At 39.3% G+C, this 19,990-nt stretch overlaps 1 protein-coding gene across 3 annotated transcripts in view; it reads right to left on the reverse strand.

Annotated features, from left to right (window-relative positions):
* The window catches only part of LOC139468513 (neuronal acetylcholine receptor subunit alpha-7-like), an 83,248-nt gene extending 63,888 nt beyond the window's left edge, over positions 1–19,360 (reverse strand). Inside the window, exon 1 of one of the 3 annotated variants that reach the window (XM_071250515.1) lies at positions 19,316–19,360. Coding sequence is in view for 1 of the 3 variants with exons in the window: in XM_071250513.1 (XP_071106614.1) it covers positions 16,563–16,620 (58 nt within the window). In the remaining 2 variants the exon portion in view is untranslated. Of the gene's footprint in view, positions 1–16,562; positions 16,995–19,315 lie in introns of those variants that run through there. The other 2 variants (XM_071250513.1, XM_071250512.1) reach the window with 2 other exon arrangements.
* Positions 19,361–19,990: the final 630 nt, after the last annotated feature.

Consider the following 19,990-nt stretch of genomic DNA (forward strand, 5'->3'; position numbering starts at 1 on the left):
GATCTAAATATGTGTTGTGTTTTACTGAATATATTCTTACACACGATGAAGAAAAACAATCTAGTGAGAAGTATTGGATACCAAAGCTACAACACATGCGACAAATTATTGTTTGAAGAAATGGATTTTATCTGATGGGACAAAATCAATAGAATGAGAGAATGTAACTTTCGCGAACGATATCATGATTTCCATGTGTCATAAACATAAACAACGTTATGGGCGAAACAGTAAATATTTAACCTACGAGGACACAGACTAGACTACAATGAGTTACTACCGAAGCTGCGACATCAATATGATAACTGGAGCCAGTAGATACTTTCACCAAGATACCAATATGTTGACAACAATGATTTACTACAAAAGCTGTGAAGCCAATAACATTGATAAAATTATAAAATATTTAAAACACGATACCAATAACGTGAATGTAATGATTTACAATCGACAGTGCAATGGACAGCAATAGGAGAAATTTAAGTTATGATCTCATCTCGATAATATTATTAAAGTGAGTCACTAGTTAAGCTTCGTTAACAAAGGCTGGCGGGCACCAGAAGGCTCGAATATGGTAAGCCCTCATGCTGAGATGACACTGCAGTCTGGACAGACTGTAGTTGACTCTTAAGCTGAGATCACTACACTGTCATCACCAGCTAATGCAGAGGATCACAAAAACAGAAAACGGAGTTGGCGGAAGCTGAAAATAAAGACTTTCCATCCTATTCTAAGAGTGGTGACGAACTGTTTTGCATGCACGTTTTATAATATTAGTTAACACATATGGGTTTTCATGAAGGTGCTTCCTTGTTTTACAAAGCAGCAAATCGAATGAGAAATAGCTGAAAACCGAATTCTCCTTTATTGAGAGTCGGAATGACAGTTGTCACTTATCAGAAATGTAAGTGGGCACAGTTGTGCCGCCACACGGACACGCGGGCCCCACACGCGGATCGATCAGGTCTGCATGGTGCTGCTGCCATATCGCGTGTCGAGTTATTAACAATAACAGAACACTAACGCGTCAAGTTGGACAGCACACGAGAAAACAAGACAAACCCATTTCTCGTTACGACTGCAGCCCCGAAACATCATTTTAGAGGTCGAGATCCCTCCGTCATATCAATCCGCATCAGAGGTAACAACTGGTACTGATGGACAGCAACCAACAGAAAACATGATTCTAAAGACGTTATGATTGCTTTCTCCAGGACAGACTCCTTTGATTAATGAATGTGTGATGTGATTAAAACTCAGAGCGGTTAGATACTGTACTAATGAATGTAATCCGTTCAACATTAGTGGTACATTTACTCTGATAATGATTTTATTTGTCACTGCGTTCTTGTCGAAAGAATGCTGTAAGTAGTTTGTTTGGAATGATGTGCATGATCCAAATATCATTTTTAGAATGGTGGGTATGTTCCAAGCAGTCTATTTCAAATGATGTGCATACTGCAAATACTTTTTTTGGAATGGCTTACCTGCGTGTTTTATTTTACCATTACCCATGAAACGCTAACGAATTTGAGTCCATGTCTTTGAATTGATATATTTTCCTTCAAAACTGTTTCTGTGATCTGGTACAGGGTAAAGGTTTGTACTTTGTACAAGCTAGGTTGTCTTCCTTCCCCTTATAAAGCACCAGTCAGGATATAAATAACATGTGCACTATTATAACTCTTCATCAATAAAAACTCTAAGGTGACTCTGTCATAATGTATTTATAAATGACGAACTTCTCCAGGGGCCAATGACCTTTCTTCAGAAATAAACTATTATCATTACTTTGTTATGTGTGACATTTGAATATAGCTACTAAAAAGACATCTTAAAACAATGGTACATACATTAATATCACCAGGTTTGTTCCTTATTCTTCAACTCATCACTCATTATACTGCTCAAATAACTTAGTTTCATCTTTTCTGTGCTCTCTGGGACATTCGTCCCCAGTTTGATATCCTTTTGTTTGACTTGGAGGGGAAGGATCTTATATGACTCTAGGATATTCATTACGAAATCTCTACATGAATGATCATTCGGCTTGTCCGTTCGATACAACTATAAGAACGGATGGAAAAAGTTTGAGTAATTAGAAAAATCTGGTTTAAAAAACATACGGGTCAGTACACATCTAAGTCACATCATGGTTGCAATTACAACACCGTCTTTGAAGTTCGATTGGTTAAAAACTGACCACCGGAGTGGAAACTCTAATGAATTACATTGAGGAATTCTAACACAACACAGCAATAGCTGTATGTTCTCTAATGGCTTCCTGTTTACTCAAGTCCTCTATGTGATAATGGTAAATATATATCTATATTTGTCTGTGTAATATCTCTAGATATATATGTGTCAATATATATTGCACGTATTTGAAGGATATCTGTAATTGTGTATGTATGTGTGACAGCATGATGTTTGTATGTGTTGTAGAGGTTATCGCCAAGGCTCGCTTAATATACTGCTTATTCCTAATACAGTATATGTACCACAGAAACCTGCCAATCTTTTAATCATATAATGTCATTCTTAAATTCTGTTATCCAAAAGAACCTGTTGTCATCTCTTACAAACGGTACCCCAAATTGCTAGTTTTCCTAGAGTAGGCGCATTAAAATACATTACGGCATTAGGTCTGTGATTAGTCAGTCGGACAGCTACAACAGTCAATATAGTTTGAACTGAAACATATTTTAATAACTACATATAGGAAAACTAATAATTGCTCACAATATTGTTTCTACTTGCCTTTCCCTACAATGCATCGCTCCGCCAGCAGGAGCAATTGCCCTTTATTAAAAGAAAACTACTCTAGTCTATGAGACGTCACTTTTGTATAGAGTCTGCCTGTCCTGTCATAAAGTTACGAAAACAGTTAGATGTGCACACGGCGACAAAATGAAACAAGGAAACAATTCGGACATATTTCGTCCAAATCAAAATGTTTTAAATTCTCGAAATGATCCTTAGTCTCAGACGTCTACAAGCACAGATACGGAAACTGATCACGCTAGTGTCCTCGCTAAATTGTTTCGCCATTTATATCTCAAAAGTGGCCAAAATTTGTGAAAAGCCTCATTTTCAGCATCTTAGATCTTTGTTTGATAATAACTATTATCCCAGTAATTTCTCCAGATTCCCGATGGTTAATTCTGACTCACCCGTCGATTGACATGGGAGACGCCATGTTTGTGTGTAAACACTGAAAGTAGTACCTACCTAACCTTTCATATTTGCATCTTTAACTGTATGTGACCCAACGGATACCGTTTCATTCGTGTGTCGGTATAATATCTGTTAGTATTATATTTGTATATGTATCGGTATAATATCTCTGTACATGTATGTTTTAGTTTAATATCTGGATGAGAGCTTGTGTAACATCTTCATAGGCAAAAGGTATTGTGACATACCAAACACAAAGACAATGGGTCAAAATAATTTACTGCCTTGGATGAAATTGCATAACATTAGAAAACAGTGTCTGAAGATATGGTAACGAGCAAGTGTCCTCATGAGGAGCTCTCCTGACAAATGTAAATGAGTCGTGCCTCTTTGGAGTCAAGTTCACACAGTCAGTGGCTAGTGTGTATATTTTGCATCCTGACATCATCCTATTGAAGCCAATAAACGGTACATAAAAACACATGGCGTGACGTAACGTTCACCTGTGCCTGTGGATACATGTCGTGGCATCAGGTCAGTGAGAAAGGAAACGTGAGTCTTCAGTGACTCTTCTCCACTGACGAGCTGCCCACCGTAAATGTTGTCGTCAGTACTGGAGGCCTCGACGTTCTTGTTTCGGCTGGGCGCCTTGCAATAGATGCCGTAGATGCGTCGACGTCGTCCAAGATACGTGGTTCGAGTCCATATGTCTTGCCGAGGGGTTGTCGCAGGTGGGCGTTCGCTATAGGGACGTCGACGGTCTCCAACGTGGTTGTCTTGCTGATAGCCATACCTGCCATATTGAATTGAAGTGCGACGTCACGCTGCTAAGCACCGGTTTCAAGCACTCCTGTGGTCGCCATCTGTCATTTTCACTTATGCGTGTCATGGTGAAATCTAATCAAAACGATCAAAAGTGATGTTTTTTAGGACTCTGCACTTCCGAAGATTGCTTAGAGTGGCAATGATGATATCTGGCTTTTTAGAACATTGGAGTAATTTCTCCTGAATATTCGTTATTTCTAGGAAAACGCATGCTGGAATACCAGCGAAATTTGGTTGGTTGCGTTTCTACGATCTTTTTCAAAAACGTTTTCACTGATTCAAACCCCCAAGAAACATAAAGGTTTGTTAGTGAAAAAATCACGATACACGAGTATATATGTATAATGTTTTAAAAGATATCTGTACGTGTCAGCATTATATATTATAATGTTTTATATGATATCTGTACGTGTCAGCATTATATATGTATAATGTTTTATAGTGAGTGAGTTGGGTTTAACGTCGCTTTTAACAGCATTCCAGTCATATCACGGCGTGTCAGCTTAATGTTGGAGGAAAGCCAGAAGTGATGCAGGTCTCGGACATTTACCACTTCGGTGAAACCCACGAGCACGGGTATGGTGCTGACAAACCTAGAAACATAATCGGGGCGAACCGTGATTCGAACCCACAATCATAGGTTTCTGGCGAGCCCACGGGACGCAACTCTGCACAGACTGGGCCACCCGTGTCCCATAATGTTTTAAAAGATATCTGTACGTGTCAGTATTATATACGTATAATGTTTTAGAAGATATATGTACGTGTTAGTATTATATATGTCTAATGTTTTATAAGATATCTGTAGGTGTCAGTATGACATATGTATAATGTATATAATATCTGTAAGTGTCAGTATCATATACGTATATGTTTTAATATAATATCTGTATATGTGTGATCTATTGTCCTGTGCACCTGATAACTTACACCCTCCAAACGTCATTGGTGAATTATAGTATCGGCGTTCTTAGTTGCACACACTTTACTTTTTTCAACCAAAGGACACTCATGGCAAGCTACAATGATATCGGTGCACTTGTTCTGTGTTGGATTTCAGTATATTCGTATCCTCCAAGCCTCGAGAGCTTACTTTGATATAAGTTATCTGTGAGGTGCCTTTTTTCTCACAACCTCATATAGTGACAACTTTACCATAACACCTGTATTGTCGAGATGGCACCCGTTATCGCATGTACATCCTCCAGCATCAATGATCTATAATAACTTAATCGTTCTGTAGTCTATGCAATCACACCCTCACATCAGACGTCAATGACCAATGAAATGTGCTTCATTTTCAGTTGATGGTGATAATCGTTTTACCGATTCCCTCCTCCCCTCTATATATATATATATAAATATATCTTTCTCCCCCCACCTCCCACCCCACCCCTCTTTCTCTCTAGAGAGAGGGTTTAGATTCACTGCACTTCATCTACATTGATATTGTCTGTCATACAAGGGATTGAGCATGCCCAAGTAGCATCGGCGACTGGCGCATGACTCACGCCAACAGGGACCTCATCACCATCTCTATATCTCGCACGCCATGCCGTCTCATAAAGTGGTAATGCACATGAGTTTGAATATGTTGGAAGTGCTTACATGTTGGTGTAGTAGATTGATCAAACAGCTTGATTTTGCATTGCATGTATAACTTTCCTACTCTGATTGCACACGTACAAATGTGTTTTCGCTTGATGTTAGCAGCGAAGTAGAGATATATGAAATTATCGTTGTAAATTACTTAAAATGCTGCATCTCTTCAAACATTGGCAGTTCTTAGCATATATGAATAGCGTGTAGGGACAAGGTACAATCGAAGTATTCGGGCACTTAGGATGGGCGACTACTTTACTCACTTACTGCAGTTAACTGCTCAGTAGGGAGTCACATACCTCCAAATTTTCACTATAGTTTTTTCATACAACCTTGGTTGCAAGCCAACTCAGAAACGGTTAATATCGCAATGGCTAAAACAGTGTCGTATTTATAGTTTGTGTTTTTACCTCCCTAAATCTTTCTCTCAATCACGTTATCTATTATCCATATGCTTTCCTATTGCCCCACCCATCCTACGATCATTCTTTATCACATGCTTTCGGTAGTGCAGCATTCTGACTTTCCCTCCCTCTTAGCTCTTCTTTCTTAAACGTCTCCCTCTCCCCATCTTCTAAACATTTCTCTATCCACACGTAAGTACCTATTGCTCTTATAAACAGCTTTACTGCTATTATATAACAATCTCTCTTGCACTATCGCGCATTTGCCACCATTCTCCCAAGACATGTTCCCCTCTCCGCATTTCTTTCCATACATTAACTCCATCTCTTACCCGCAGTAGGTGCCCATGTCTTACTCTCATCATCTTCTAATATCTCCAAGCATCTTAATTACTCTCTCTCCCCTGGCCGCGTCATACCAATAGACGTTTAGAGACGTGTTTTTGTTACCCTGCCTGGTGCTTGACATTACGGGGATAAAGCAAGGACTGGCCGCTGTTAGTACACTGTGCCTGAGTACGGTATCTATGTTAAACTGTGGCATGGTATCCCAGTGGGATAGCACCGGACTAGTACAAGCATTCACATAAATGTTTGGGTGAAATAATCTTGGACGTGAAGTTAAACTCCATATCACCTCTTACTCTCTCTCATCCATGCTCACCACAAGCTCCTTCTCCTACTCCCCGTCCCTCCGTGAATCTTCCCCTTTCTTCCCTTCCCCTGTTTCTTGTGTGCATGTCCAGCCATCTTATTCACTCACTCACTCAGCTAAACACCAACCCACATGCACACACATACACACCCACACGCGCACACACATACACATACACATGCACTCACTCACTTACTCAGTCACTCATACCTATCAGTCATCTCATGAGCCTCTACTTTGGGATCACTTTCATTTCTTATATATATCTATTGTAGATAGTTTTGTAGATAGTTTTGAGAGTAATATCCGTCTTTTCTTAAATGTCACTTTGATGTTTGGTGTTACTGATGTTCCATATGCGATACTTCATAATTCCGCCTGTGAATGAATTTGAATATGGGCAGTTACTTGGCAAGGAAAGTTAAATCCAAATAAAACAGAAATCCCGTAAAACCTGCACTGGTTTGGCGCCTCCTTTGAAGATGAATGAAACTGATGCCATTCAAGTCCAGAACCATAACCCTTTAGATCTAAACAACATTGCTTCTGGCACGCCCATATTGATGCAGTGTTGAAAAGATAGTCCCAGGATTTACTGCTGACTTTTTAAATATGAACTTAAAAATGACCAAAATAACAACCACGCATAAATCATATTGCCATTATTTGACTATTTTTGTGATATTTGGGAAAATTACGGCCAGGAAAAAGCAACTTCTTTTTGAAAACATACTTGCAAATCCCATACATACAATTTGTGGCGATGTAAGAGGCACTCGTCATACGCTATAAACATCCAGAAGAGGAAACAGAACGGAAACAGTTTTACAAAGAAGAGAGAGAAGTTCACAAATAAATGTGTTGTTTTTGTACGCTATAAAGATACAGAAAAGGAAACAGAACAGAAACAGTTCTTCAAAAGAAGATTAGTTCACAAATTAGTATTTTGTTTTATACAATGTCTTCTCAACAGCACGTCAGCTATATTACGGCCACCTGTACATAACTCAACCTGTAAATAATCGAGTCTTAGACAGACAAGCCGTGGTTGATATAAAGAGAAACGTTTCATGCCGCCTGTGCACGATGACGCGCCAGCAACCATATATCACCCAGCTTGACCACCTGATCATATTAAGTCGCCTATTACGACAGGCAACAGTGTGTCACGGCTCTATTCTAGCCAGGACATCTCAATGATTCTTCCAAACTATCTCGATCTATTTCGAACCTCCATGTGTACATCACATTCTTATTCGAAATCCTTCTTTCCTAACAACATTAATATGTGTAACGGTTTACCGAATTACACAAATATAAAACGTGAACGCAAGAGAATAACCAGTTTCGTTTAACCGAGAAACAGATTCCATTGGGGGTAAATAGTAAAATAGCAGTGAAAATGATGAGATTGGATCACTGAAAAGCAATGATGACACCAAGTGTTCGCGAAAACGCCGATAGTGTTCAAATCGTTATCATGATGGTTAATAATGAAATAACTACAAAATATTGCTTAAATTCTTAACCTACAACTTGTTATATAATCCATGTGTCGTATCAAGTTGTAGTGATTTACATACAATCAATCTGGCAATTGCTGGAATGATGCAAACAGCCGCGCAAAAACATACTCACTCAGTGATTAATACATTACAACCTCGGAAACCTGTTTTGTAGAAACACTATGGTAAGGAAGGAACAAACATGACCATGGAGTGTGTTCACAAATCTCGATTGCTATCTGTAACATTTCCACTTTTGGATTAATCATTTTTAACACATTCATGTAACTTGAGAAGCTTTTTGATATTTGAAACTGTACTCCGGAGAGGCACTTACTAAGCCAGTAATGGCTTGTCTGTCGATCCATTTTCAACAGATGAAATAATGTTGAAGCCTCCTCTTACCCTTTCAGAGCATCTAATGACATAATGACACCACCCCCAACATCACCCCCTACCCCATCCCCATCCCCAGCCACACCCCCAACACCCCTTCCCCCTCCCCAATCCTCTCTCTATTGTCTCTTTTCTCTCTTTCTCTCGTTCTATCTCTGTCTTTCTCTGTGTCTGTCTCTTACAATCTTTTTTTCTTTCTCTATTTATTACTGTTACTCTTTCCGTCCATCATACCCCTCTGCCTTTTTTCACCCCTTGTCATACTTTTTTTTTTTGACATTTAAACATCTCTCTTTCTCAGCTAGTTGATTCTTCTTTAAAGCATTTTACTTCTACACTTTCTCTTTTCCATTTTTTTACACATCCCTCACTCCCAATTTCCTCACCCATCCCTCACCATTGTAATCCCTGAGGTCTGATACGCCCAAAATAAGTAGCTCCATATGTATTTAAAATCAGTTTAAAATGACTACACAATTCAATACGGGCCGTTGAAAACGCGCATCACCAAGTATAGATGCGAATGTTTTGTAGGAATATAGGAGAGAAAGAAGGAGAGATAGCAGATGAAAGTGTAAATGTATTCAACAGCGGGGGAAATTGTCATATCTAATCTCCTTCTCCGCACGGCCAATATGGATTGCAGAGCCAGGGCTCTTCAGCGTTAACATAGCAGGCTGTTGGAGATATCTCTAAGGACTGACAGCCGTTATGCCTGACCAGATTAAATAGAAAAACAAACACAGAAACAAAACCGTGATGCTTGAGACGAATACGCGGATGTTTGCTGAGAGCTTAGCCGTATATTTCTCATTACCGTGCGAACACTTTTGTAGCAGTCTCTAGCGTGACCTTAACCATTGTATATTTGCATAAAACGGACGCCTTTCATTGATAGATAATCGCCCATATAGTCCACTAAAACCATGTATTGATCAGGAAATAAATAATGTACTGTAGGGACGCGGTTCTCTCTGTTGGTTTGTTCATGGTCCAATTGAATCAACACACCATAATACTCCTGAATATACACAGTGAACTCATGTACACACGATCTCGCTACTGAATAAACTTGCTGACAATAAGTCAGATACACACAATGACAATACTGAATATGAATCATTTACACCTCATTATAAACACTCAATACCATATAATAACTAGCGTATACACCATGCTGATTTTTTTAATAAATATATCTATTAGTAATATAGTGTGCCTGAGCATCATCTTTGTGTAGTGGATGGTGGTCACTCCAGGGATGGCAAACATGTCCGATTCGTCGGGACATATTGATTTCCCATGTGACTTTAGCTAGCCAGGGCGAAACACGCCATCCACACCATACATGTCGCTTAAACATATTTCATTTTGCTTTTTTCCGTGAATATTACAAAAATTATTATTTGAAAAATGATTATATTGATATTTTTCATTCATCCATGGTGATAATAAATTCGTATATTCGTATAAAGCATTTAAACACCATATTGCACTTCTTTTACTATGTTGAAAACCTATCGTGCTTTGAAAAATATATTGGTGTGTGAAACTACGTAATACTTCCACAGCAAAATGACTATGTGTGTATATACATGTATGTGACTATACTGCTCCCCACTGAGGCCCCGTTAAGTTACTGGAATCTGTACTGGTTGCAAATAGTGATTGTTTATCATTTTTGACATGATGTGAACTTATGTCCTCTTTGTTATGGTTAATGACATTTGTCGAAGTCATAACTTTAATATAATCTACCGGGCCAGAAAAAAGAATACACCCATGTTTGAAGGTAGCTATAAATGAAACAAACATGAAATGGTTATTCGATGGTGATGGATTTCATACGTATACCATAGTTGTGTTTTTGACCTAAAGGTTCCAGTGTTTCCGCGACTGCTTTTAGCATAGTAACATTTTGATAATGTTTGAATGTTTGTTGTCATATGTAATTTTCAAGTGTATACTGGCAGTTTACAAAACACGATATGGTCCGGGTGACTAAGTCTCTTAGCCGTACATGATCAGCTGATTGTGTGTTCGAATACCAGATTCTCACCGATACCCGATTTCGTGTGTTTCACCAATTTGATAAACGTCTAGGACCCGCGTTTCGTTGGGGTTTGGTCAATTAGCAGGGTAATATAAAGAACTGAAATTATTTTCAAAATGGCATAAAGCCCAACTCACTGTTATAAGGTAGTTTTAATGAATTTGCAGATCACGTGATAACATGCCAAAAGAAGATGTGCAATGTATGCAGAGTAACGCCTTTCTATACCGCCTCCTCCCATGACAGTTTAAGGCGTATACGTGCCTTGATTGCGATAGCTCTACGTGTATCTAATGACTTACATACAGAATCCCAAAAAATAAATTTATCCCAGTATTTTACATCCATTTTATAATTTATTAGATACACGCAATATATGTCATATGGAGCGAATAAATTCATTCGCATCCGTAATGCATTAATAATCTTGGCTAACATATGGCAATTTGGTATTCTATCAAAAAGGAGAGCCAAATGGATTTTTTCGTCTCTCTTAAGCCGGATTATTTTTTTCGGCGGAGTCCCATCAACTGTGCACTCAAGTACATTCAGTGCAATGCAAGCACATCCAAAGGATATGGGATTGAATATGCCATTGAATAGTTGACGAAGATCCTAGATTACACGTTGGATACTAGACACAAGGCAGCTTGATGATGTGCGTTTTACTGATGATTTTAGAATTGACACTCATTTTGTGTGAGTTCTATGGAGTGTGAACCTTTACAGAGTAAATAAATGAGGGAGCAAGGAACTATTAATTTTGTAATACGTTCCACTGTTGAAATTATCTAACCACTGTTTTGAATCGGTACATCTAACCTCAACTGTACTTGGAAAACGATCGTATAATGTAGATGCCGGTTTGGAATTCTCTACTCTTTGTTCAGCTCCCTGATAACCAGATTCAATTGAATTGAATTGTGTTTAAAGATAAGGAGAGAGTGTTATATGGCAGTGCATTTTATTGTTTAAAAAGGCGCCTCAATTCGCTGTGCAGAGTTGCGTCCCTCGTATTATATATTGCCGATGAATATTGTACTACCACTCCATTGTGTACTGCCATTGTAATTGCTGTGCAGTAATTTGTGTTGATTTGTTAACCTAGTTAAGTTTTCTGACTACAATTATTGATTTTCTACCGCTTGTTGGTTGTTTGTTGGTTTCAATCTACTTACAGATTTCTGGGTTAACATATTGTTTCAATTTGGGAATCGACACGTAACAGTTAACTCTGTAGTTAATCGTTCACACTTCCACCACAAGTTAGTCTGGTCCTTCCTACAAAGCGGTCTCAGCGCTGCGACTATCGTAGGTCAATGTTAAGGTGGCACGGTCTTGTATTATTATCTAGATCACTAGGTAAACAGTCTCAGCATGGTCTTGCATTATTATCTTGATGTGGCTAAGAATAATAGTTAAAAAATGTCTTGCATTATTATCGAGATATCACTATGTGAAACCGGTAAGCATGCTCTTGCATTATTATCTTGAAGTAACAAAATAAAAAGACTAACCATGGTATTGTGTTATTATCTGGATACCAGTTTGTAAAAAGTTATCCATGATCTTGCTTAACTTATCAAGATGTCACTAAGTCCAGAGAGGCTTATCATGACCTTACATTATTTTATCGATGTCACTAAGTAAAAAGGTTAAACGTGGTCTTCAATTATTATATCGATGTCAGGAAGTAAAAGGGCTAAGCATGGTCTTGTTTATTATCTGATATCACTAGGTAAAAAGGCCAAACATGGACTTGCATTATTATCTAGATATCATTTCGTAAAGAGAGGTTAATCATGACCCTTCTTTGTTATCTAGATGTCACTTATTAAAAAGGCAAACCATTTGTTTTCATAATCAAGTATTCTTCAAGTAAAGAATACTTTAGCAGATGCTTGCTTTATTTTCCACTTGTTGATATGCACAGACATACGTTTTATTACAGACGAAATCTTTTAGAGACTATAATAGAATATTTGCCAATTTCTACTAGAATGCTTGACATTAAGCTTCACTAAATATCGTTCAATAACCGTCAAAATGCCCTGATTTACCCACCAGAACAAGAAATAAAGGAGACCAGTGAGACTGCTTTTTCTGTTTCATATTTAGATCGTTGCATAAAGATTCAGAGTGACAAAACAATCTCCACAAGACTGTATGACAAGAGGGATAACTTCAAATTTCCAAAAGCCAACTTTCCCTTTATGTCGAGTAATATTCCTGCAGTGCAGCTCCAGCGCTTGGAGTCTAAATTTCACAAACCGCCTCCGTGGTCTTGTGGTAGAGCGTCCGCCTGGAGAGCGGACGGTCCGGGGTTCGATCCCCGGCCGCGTCATACCAAAAGACGTTAAATGATGGTACTTGTTGTTACCCGGTCTGGCGATCGGCATTAAGGGGCTCAAACAAGGACTGGTCGGCTCGGAGTCAGTATACTGTGTAATAATCAGATATCGGGTATCGGTGTACTTTATCTCCATTGAAGTGTGTAACCATAAATTAATAAAAGTTAAAAGGTAAAGCTAGACTATCAATTCTCTAGGACCACTAGGAGTAAATCACTAAGACCTCCACCCTGCTAGTTCTGTCAAAATATGGCACGGAATGGTTCTAAAGCTAGCAGAGGAAAAGACATTGTCTCATCAAACTCTTCGATTAATTATGATGGGGTTATATTCATAAATGCCAACTTCAGTTTCTCATCTTTTGTACACAAACAGCAGAGAGAGAGAGAGAGAGAGAGAGAGAGAGAGAGAGAGAGAGAGAGAGAGAGAGAGAGAGAGACCATGCTGCAGTTTTTAACATAGTTTTAACACCCACTCAGACACAGTATACTGACTCCGAGCCGACCACTCCTTGTTTAGCCCCTTAATACCGAGACCCAGGCAGGGCAACAACAAGAACAATCTTTTGACGTCTTTTGATATGACGCAGCCGAGGATCGAACCCCCTACCTTCCACTCTCCACTAGACCACGGAAGCGGTAAATATAATCTAACTAAATACTCCTGTTAATATCCTACTTGTGGAGTGTTTCCAAACAAAGCAACATGGAGTACAGTCAACACAGCAGTCTTTAGCTACTAAGAAGTGCAATGGGATCACAAGGTGTCAGTTAATTTAGGCTTATCCCGCTGAAAGATATTCATACAAGACTAACCTTCTAGGTGTACTGGCTTCTGGCAGTTGAATATCCCAAAATCGATCAAAATTTCAACTGTATGTGGAAATCTCCCCACGACTCGAACAGTCTACAAAGTGTAACTTGTTTCACAGACACGTTGAGGACTATGACAAACATGTCATATTTCATTGTGAATCTCTCTTCTGTCAAAGAATCAGTTTCTTTTCAATACATATTGATGTGAGTACGATGGTAAATTGTTAAATGCAATATGATGATGACATGCTGTCATTGTTGCGGTAATACAACTCTCAATCAAACAATAATTGATGGGCAAACCCCAAACTACAATATTGCTCAATTTTACCCAACTTGCTTTCTCTCCAAATGAGAACGATGAATAGCAAAATAACTCAAAATCGGGAACAGTCTATTAAATGTCAATACGGTACACAGCAATGTATACACTGCACCCAAACAATATCTGTTGTTGCTTTTTTTACGTTTACGGCTCTAGCATGTTGTTATGTGTATAAGTTGATATCTCGAACGAAGGGGGGACACAACGGTTGGAGGAACAGCGCTAAACAACGGTACAGGGAATGACAGCATAAGTGGGGTCGTCTCATGATAATTTTAATCGCAAACTGACTCACTCTCCTCGACTCTCGTTCAGCACAGGCTCAGGGCATAAAGGTATGATGTACAGAAGGTGTCCCTTAGACAAAACATTTCAACTGCTATATTATCATTTACTTCTTTTTTTAAATTGTGCATGTCAAAGAAACACCTGTTCCATATGTCCAGCAGGCTATGACGTCCACATCCCACTTGTCACAGACCTTCTGATCTGCTGATTATGTCAGGTTGTTAACAAAAGAGCCTTAGAATCATTCCGGTGGCTTGTGTTCTTGGTCAAAGCATGTTCTAAGCAACATGAAATGACGTTTGTTGAAACCAACATTAATGTCTCAAAGATTAACCATAATGCTGAATACAATCAAAAAGGACTTTCTCTATATTCACAGAAGGTAATTGAGACAAGTGGAATAATATCATGTGGATTCTCAAAAATGGATTGGCTTGAATTGTATTTTACAATCTCAGAAATGCGCTAAGTCAAACATTGGATTTTCAACTTTTTACGCTATCATTCTAACGACATACGAAAGGAAAAACTTGATCCATGGGTCATTTGTCACTAAACGAGGTGACCATCGTCAGAGGTTCAGGACAATTTGCAAATAAATGTAAGCAAAGTTCATTTGAAGTTTACTGAGAAAATATGCCAAATGTTGGACTTCCTCTTTGATGACATCCATGTGAAATTGGGGGATAAATTTTTCTAGTGAGACGTAGGCATCCCAATGGGCACCAATTTTGTGTTCCCCTTCTTGCTGATCTGTTTCTTTATGCATATGAATCGGAATTTCTCCAAGGGCTCAAACTCAAGGGCTCTAGGCAAGACGTTTCAACTTAAGATTCAGGTATATCGGTGATCTGATATCGTTCGATAATGGTCAAACATTCAAATGCCTTCCTCTAGAAATGAAAGAGACCGATGCGAGCCGTCTATGGAGAAAGAATCAGAGTGACAAAAGAAGACTGTGTGAGAAGAGGGGTAACTTCAACTTTCCAATAGTCAACTTCCCCTTATTATCGAGCATTATTCCTGCATTATCCCAATTGTAAAGCCTTTGGTGTCTACATTTCACAATATTTGATATGCAATCGACACGATTTTAAAAAAGCGTCTTGCGCAAAAGTTGTTTGATCAGGGTTACAACATTCAAGGCTTCAGTAAAGGTTCCAAAAGTGTTATGGTAGACATGTGGAGAACATTTCCAAACTTGACGCATCAATGACAGAAATTATGTCCATTGCAATTCCCATTTTGACTTCCCATACGTTCCAATATTTTTATTTTCAGGTGAACAATTGACATGTCTCTGCTTGTGTTTGTAACGGTTGCAAACAGTGCAGCAGGATACGAGCATCTTTTCGCAAACATCTTGTATCATACCTGTTTCAAGCTCATGCTATAGTCGGAGTCATACAATAGACGTGCTTGTAGCAGAGATATCTAATAACTATTGAATTTCTTTTGTCACTTCTATTGAAGAACACATTATAACTATGGCATAATTAAAGGAAAGAACTTCTTTTGTTCCATACAAGTTGGCTGAAAAGTGAATTATGACCAAGAAAAAAATGTGCAGGTTAAATCTCTCTCTCTCTTTCTCTCTCTCTCTCTCTCTCTCTCTCTCTCTCTCTCTCTCTCTCTCTCTCTCTCTCTCTCTGTATATATATATATATATATATATATAATATATATATATATATATATACATGTTAGTGATCTAGATAATATTTGTTATTAAATTTGTATGTACATGTGTATTCAACATACATTAATATTGTGTACAATTTCATGTGTTTATATAATCTGAAGAAATATTTGTGAAGATTCCTTGTTTGTTATATATTTGTAAATGTTTTATGTATGAATACTTCTTCAATTACTTCGTTTCAAATTTTAGCCCCGATACTTTCATCCTGTATACTATTATGTATAACCCTTGTGTATATGTACAATGTATAGTTGTACCACTTATTTACCAGTGTAATATTACATGGATATATCCACATGTGGTGTATATTGTTTGTATACGTGTGTGTCCGACTTTGTATCGTGTTTACCGTAAAGTACCATGCGAACACATGGGTTTTATAGCTTATTCATCCGATACGTCCATTGTGGTTTCATTTACCCTTTTTTAAGAAAATGATCATGTCATGAAAAAAATTAACTCACCTATGAGACAGAGTCCGAGATATACTACACACTGGCGATGTATTGTGAGTAGTGTCATTCCTTCTTGACTAGACAATGGGGAGTCCTGGCGTGTCACTGAAGCGCGTACAAAGGTCAAGGAACCACACAATGCAGGACCATAGATTCAATAATTTGGCGTCGGAACTTTGGAATTCTCTTGAGATGCAAGGCGCGCGGGGTCTGGCCGTCCTGCGTGGTGGCAGCCCGCAAATAGTAATGAAATCAAACCTGTAGATGCCAATGCGCCATCGAGTGAGAGAATTCGCCCAGGTGCGTAATCAATTGATGCACTGTTAACCACGGCCAGTGCTGGTGGCGGCAGCGGCCGTTGAAAGTCAGACACGCATAGTGGCCAACCCTGACTGCCCTCCAGCACGCGATTCTCCGAGTTGTTACCAGTGCATAGCACGACGTGACTTCCACAAGTGAACACTGCATTACGTGCTTTTAATCCTGCACACTATCAAGCGATCTGGCCCTGTGACATTGAACAGCGTATTATGATGTAGGGCCTATTTACTCTTCATATTGCTCTATGAAAAGGTAATATGTGGGTCTCCTCCAACTGCACAGTGAATTACGTGCTGTTAGTTTGCACACTATCAAGCGATTTGGTTCTCTGTCACCGAACGGCGTATAATCATGTGGGCCTATTTACTCTTCATTGTGTCATGAAAAGGTAATAGTGGTCTTCTACAAGCTGTAAAGTTAACATTTGAAATGTGTCCCTTCCGCTATCCGTGCATCCCATGGATTGAAGCGGAACATTTTCACATGACTATTGTAAGCCATATTGTAATATATGCACCATTCTACACAGTTCGTTACAAAGTTATCAAACTTCAGTTATGTCAGCTTCGAATCGCCGCAAAGCACTGTAATAAGACAACTGGTGTCATATGGATTTCCAATCACTTTAACAATATTCTGCTCATGAGAAATATGAAAACTCTCACCATGAAATGTTTAAGTTACAAGGATTGAAGCGAAAGGGTTAACTCATTATATCTAACCGCATACACCAGTGTTTTTAACACTTCACACCGAATTAAGCCTATCATTAGTGTTAGATTTCTTCACACTACACGTTGTAGAAAGATATTTATTGAGTTAAAATCACTTTGCACCACATTAAGCATATTCCACTGGAAATGTATTACACGTGCCATTGACAAGGAACCTCTACACACTGCGCACTGCATTTAGCGCATTAATGATATCTGAACGTTTTCATACTGCAAGCAGTGTTAGGATCAGGTTTTGTAAACGTTTCTTTTTTTTGCAAAATAACGACACTCGTTATCTGCTAAACTGGGCATGCTGCGAAGGTGTCAGAGACTTATTACAACACGGACTGGCGTTAAATGAAGTTTTGGGCATCAGGGGTTTGTTACACAAATGGTTACTTACGCTGAGACCTAAGCATGGTGTGTGATCCTGTTACATCGAGGGCTTAACATGATGTGGGAAACTGTTAAAACGAGGTCTGAGAATAATGCGTGAGACTGATACTTCGAGATCTGAGAATATTGCGTGATTCTGTTACAACGAGGTCTGAGAATAATGCGTGATTCTGTTACATCGAAGTCTGAGAATATTGCGTGATCCTGTTACAACGAGGTCTTAGAATAATGCATGATTCTGTTTCATCGAGGTCTTAGCATGATGCGTGAAACTGTTTCATCGAGGTCTTAGTATGATGCGTGAAACTGTAAGACACCTCCTGTTACATCGAGGTATTAGCACAATACGTGAGACTGTTACATCGAGGTCTGAGCATAATGCGTGAGACTGTTAGATCGAGGCCTTAGCATAATGCGTGTGACTGTTTCATCGAGGTCTTAGCATAATGCGTGAGACTGTTACATCGAGGTCTTAGCATGATGCATGAAACTGTAAGACACCTCCTGTTACATCCATGTCTGAGCATAATGCGTGAGACTGTAACATCGAGGTCTTAACATGATGCGTGAGACTGTTACAGCGAGGTCTGAGCATGATTCGTGAAACTGTAAGACACCTCATGTTACATCCATGTCTGAGCATAATGCGTGAGACTGTAACATCGAGGTTTTAGCATAATGCGTGAGACTGTTTCATCGAGGTCTTAGCATAATGCGTGAGACTGTTACATCGAGGTATTAGCATAATGCGTAAGACTGTTTCATCGAGGACTTAGCATGATGCGTGAAACTGTATGACACCCCCTGTTACATCGAGGTATTAGCATAATGCGTGAGACTGTTACATCGAGGTTTGAGCATGTCACAAGCTACTGATGAGACCCAGCACGATAATGCTGAGAGTGACATGCCGAGGTAACGGGGCATGTTCGGGGAACAGAGAGAACCGTGAGAGACCGCCACCTGCAGATGCGTAGATCTGAGGGTCCTTTGATCGGCGGCGTACAACAGGTTCATTGACGAGGATCTACACCGGCGGAAATGTCCAAGGAATCTAACAAACTAACAGAACTAATATTTCAAAGGAACCGGAGACAATCCCCGAAGTAACCAATAAAAAACACGTACAAGAACGGCACCACAACAAACGGCGCCAGTGGCTTCGCAAACGAAGATTTCAATTGTGCTCAGTTCATTCACTGGCCAGAACATGACATTTTAATGCAGTCTTAATGGTGCAATGACACCTTACCCAACATCTGCTAAACTAGTTCACACTCACTCATTCACTCACTCACTCAGTCTGCACAGCCATAATGTTCTACCTACCTGGGCAAACTGACACTGTCGATTGTGACGTCAGCTCTAGGTGATCGTGTCCTAACGTTGGAGGAAAACGATTGACGATTAACCACAGCTTAGGTAACATTCGCGCACGTAGGAAGAATCTGCAAATGGCTATCACACGTGTTGATGAGCTTGAAAAGAGTGCAGATTTCATTAGCAACACTCAGGAAGATAAAAGGAAGACCATCGATATGGCTAAGAAAGACGTGACGTCATCCCCGGGGCATGTGATTGATCCTCATTCCAGCGTGTGTTACCTTCACAAGAATGGGCACCTGGTGAAATTATTTAATGGGTAGCCAAGATGTTTGGGGAGCAAGGTGGTATTAACTGGCTTCCCAGAACAGTATCAGAGGCGGTCAGCCAGCATGTAACCAAACTCGCATAGAGAACAACTCTCATGCTGCCATGTAAGTTAGCGTGCATGTTGCTAGGGTAAGAAGGAAACAGCACTTTCGGACATAACCGGACGCAAAACAGAATTAAAAAAAGTAATAATTATAATTAATATTGCAGCAGATTCCATTCACTACGTGAATGTTCATGGACTGTGTTATCACTACCACGGTCAATGGATGATTGTGCAGTCGCCTTTCATTCTCAGCTCCCTAAGGAGCATACGACATAGAGTAAATAGGTCAACAGTAACATTACCAT

This window comes from Haliotis cracherodii, unplaced genomic scaffold, assembly GCF_022045235.1.
Source record: "Haliotis cracherodii isolate W230 unplaced genomic scaffold, xgHalCrac1.p SCAF_2, whole genome shotgun sequence".
Taxonomy (NCBI): domain Eukaryota; kingdom Metazoa; phylum Mollusca; class Gastropoda; order Lepetellida; family Haliotidae; genus Haliotis; species Haliotis cracherodii.